This window comes from Lipotes vexillifer, unplaced genomic scaffold (assembly GCF_000442215.2).
Source record: "Lipotes vexillifer unplaced genomic scaffold, Lipotes_vexillifer_v1.1 scaffold640, whole genome shotgun sequence".
In the NCBI taxonomy this organism is placed as follows: Eukaryota; Metazoa; Chordata; class Mammalia; order Artiodactyla; family Lipotidae; genus Lipotes; species Lipotes vexillifer.
Window position 1 is genome coordinate 1304529 of NW_006773138.1, and position 3489 is coordinate 1308017.

Genomic DNA, 3489 nt, shown 5'->3' on the forward strand with positions numbered 1-3489 from the left:
AGTATCAAAGGAATAATAAGTGTTACAAGAGGTTGATGGGAGGAAGGGTTTACTATATGGGGTGGTTAGAAATGACTTCCTAGAGGGAATGGGAATAGAGCTAGGGCTTATCAAGTAGATTTGTGTATAGAAACTTGAGTGCAGAATAAGAGCTATGGTAATCAGACTTTCTTATCTCCCCTATCAATATTTCTATATGTATCTCTAAAATATATACGAATTCTTTTTTGGAAAAGATTATTTTTAATAATAATAATACAAGAAATGATAAATTCCTCCTGTATGCTGCTGGTTGCAGTATAGATTAACAGATAAATTAAAATTGATTAACAGGTAATTTGGAAAGCAGTTTTTCAGATTTCCAAAAAGTTTCAAATGGTTAATTAATATCTTTTGATTCTTTTCCAGGGTTCTATACAAAGTTATAATCTTAATATAGAAAAAAACCTTATGCATACAGATATTCTTTTATGCAGTATGCTCTCAACCATGTAAAATAAAAATTTACACAGAAAAGATTAGAAAAATACATTAAAATGTGAACAGTAATTATATTTAGTGGTAGATATGGGTGATTTTTTGCTTCTGTTTCTTTACTTTTATTTTTAATTTTTTTTCTTTTTGGCTGCACCGTTCAGCATGTGGGATCTTAGTTCCCCAAACAGGGATTGAACCTGTGCCCCCTGCATTGGGAGTGCGGAGTCTTAACCACTGGACCACCAGGGATGTCCCTGTTTCTTTATTTTTAAAGTTTTCTTCAGTGAGCACATGCTACTTTTATATTAAATAAAACAGGAACAAAAAAGTCACCCATTCAGCAGTTTATAGATCATTCCAAGTTTCATTTGACCATGCTCTTCTGAGAAAATTAAGTTTAAAAATTAGATACACTTTTATTTTCTAAGTATAACTTTTCTCCTTTGCCTGATTTATGTGGTCAAGTTTATAGATTGAAGAATAATTTGGTAGCATATATATATATATATATATATATATATATATATATTTATTTATTTTTATTTATTTATGACTGTGTTGGGTCTTTGTTGCTACGCGTGGGCTTTCTCTAGTTGTGGCGAGCGGGGCCTACTCTTTGTTGTGGTGCACGGGCTTCTCATTGCAGTGGCTTCTCTTGTTGCAAAGCACGGGCTCTAGGCGCACAAGCTTCAGTAGTTACAGCACGCGGGCTCAGTAACTATGGCTTATGGACTCTAGAGCGCAGGCTCAGTAGTTGTGGCATGTGGGCTTAGTTGCTCCACAGCGTGTGGGATCTTTGCGGACCAGGGCTCAAACCCATGTCCCTTGTATTGGCAGGCGGTTTCTTAACCACTGAGCTGCCAGGGAAGTCCCGGGAGCATAGTTTTCTTAAAGATACCATTTATACTGACAAATTCCCTGTTAAAAATCATTGTCTAGGATAAGTTTGCAAATATATGTATAAGCCTACAGTTGCTTGCTCTGTACCCTTAGCAGTTATTGCTAATCAAAGACAACTCTTCTTCCCACTGAGCTTGCACTTGGCCTTCAGATCCTCTCAAGCCCAGCATTTTAGGCAGTCACTGTAGGTCCTCATATTTGGCCCACATAATGAGTCCTGTCTACCATTCTATGTCTTAGGACAATCTTCTTTAGGCTAGTGATGTACAGAAATAAACTAAAATGTTGAGGGGTTTGTTTTTTTTAACTTTGCATGCAACTTTCTCTTCAGTTATCTTAAGTTTTCTTTCTGCCTTTTAGGTGATGGAAGCTCTTTCATTGTCCAGCAAGACTTAGACTATGTCATTGAGCTCACTGGGGCTGACTGCGACCCTGTGTACAAGGTACAGACCTGAGAGGAGACCAGGCCTGGGTGATTCTCACCTGGGACCTAGGGCTTTTGAGGGGACTGAATCCAGATACTTTGTGGTTATTAGGGGTAATACAATACTAAGGGATGGGATAGGAAGAAATAATTTTGAGTCAGAAGTGACTTCATCACTTACTGGCTCTGGAAAATTAAAAAATCACATTACCTCCTCAGTCTGTCAATTTATCTGTAAAATGAGGCTAACAGTGAGATAATGCATATGAAATTTCTTTGTATATTTTAATATTTATTTATTTTTATTTATTTATGACTGTGTTGGGTCTTTGTTGCTACGCGTGGGCTTTCTCTAGTTGTGGCGAGCGGGGCCTACTCTTTGTTGTGGTGCACGGGCTTCTCATTGCAGTGGCTTCTCTTGTTGCAAAGCACGGGCTCTAGGCGCACAAGCTTCAGTAGTTACAGCACGCGGGCTCAGTAACTATGGCTTATGGACTCTAGAGCGCAGGCTCAGTAGTTGTGGCATGTGGGCTTAGTTGCTCCACAGCGTGTGGGATCTTTGCGGACCAGGGCTCAAACCCATGTCCCTTGTATTGGCAGGCGGTTTCTTAACCACTGAGCTGCCAGGGAAGTCCCGGGAGCATAGTTTTCTTAAAGATACCATTTATACTGACAAATTCCCTGTTAAAAATCATTGTCTAGGATAAGTTTGCAAATATATGTATAAGCCTACAGTTGCTTGCTCTGTACCCTTAGCAGTTATTGCTAATCAAAGACAACTCTTCTTCCCACTGAGCTTGCACTTGGCCTTCAGATCCTCTCAAGCCCAGCATTTTAGGCAGTCACTGTAGGTCCTCATATTTGGCCCACATAATGAGTCCTGTCTACCATTCTATGTCTTAGGACAATCTTCTTTAGGCTAGTGATGTACAGAAATAAACTAAAATGTTGAGGGGTTTGTTTTTTTTAACTTTGCATGCAACTTTCTCTTCAGTTATCTTAAGTTTTCTTTCTGCCTTTTAGGTGATGGAAGCTCTTTCATTGTCCAGCAAGACTTAGACTATGTCATTGAGCTCACTGGGGCTGACTGCGACCCTGTGTACAAGGTACAGACCTGAGAGGAGACCAGGCCTGGGTGATTCTCACCTGGGACCTAGGGCTTTTGAGGGGACTGAATCCAGATACTTTGTGGTTATTAGGGGTAATACAATACTAAGGGATGGGATAGGAAGAAATAATTTTGAGTCAGAAGTGACTTCATCACTTACTGGCTCTGGAAAATTAAAAAATCACATTACCTCCTCAGTCTGTCAATTTATCTGTAAAATGAGGCTAACAGTGAGATAATGCATATGAAATTTCTTTGTATATTTTAAATATTCTGTAAACATTAGCTATTATTACTATTGTTGTTGTTATTATTATTATTTAAGTTCAAGACTGATTTGGTTAGAGTGAAAAGAGAAAAATGAAAGGGGGAAGAATATTTGTTGACCAGACATTGTTCTAGATGTTTTTACATATATTATCTTATTTAATAGTTGTTATCATCCCTTGAGGTATAATATTATTATTCCTATTTTTTCTTATAATTAAAAAAATTTTATAATTAATGCATACTTATAAAAATTCAAACAACACAGACTGGTACAGACTTCAAAGTCTGCTTTAAGACTTTTTTGGTTCCA

The 3489-nt window shown here is 37.8% G+C and overlaps 1 protein-coding gene and 1 non-coding gene across 2 annotated transcripts in view; one reads left to right on the forward strand and one right to left on the reverse strand.

The window, feature by feature from the left end:
* PAAF1 (proteasomal ATPase associated factor 1) overlaps positions 1-3489 on the forward strand; it is a 46535-nt gene that overhangs the window by 41543 nt on the left and 1503 nt on the right. The window contains exon 11 of the mRNA XM_007448084.1: positions 1738-1820. Within this exon, the coding sequence (XP_007448146.1) occupies positions 1738-1820 (83 nt within the window). The remainder of the gene's footprint in view (positions 1-1737; positions 1821-3489) is intronic.
* On the reverse strand, positions 654-726 carry TRNAG-CCC (transfer RNA glycine (anticodon CCC)). The gene has a single exon. It is a non-coding gene; the product is annotated as a tRNA-Gly (tRNA).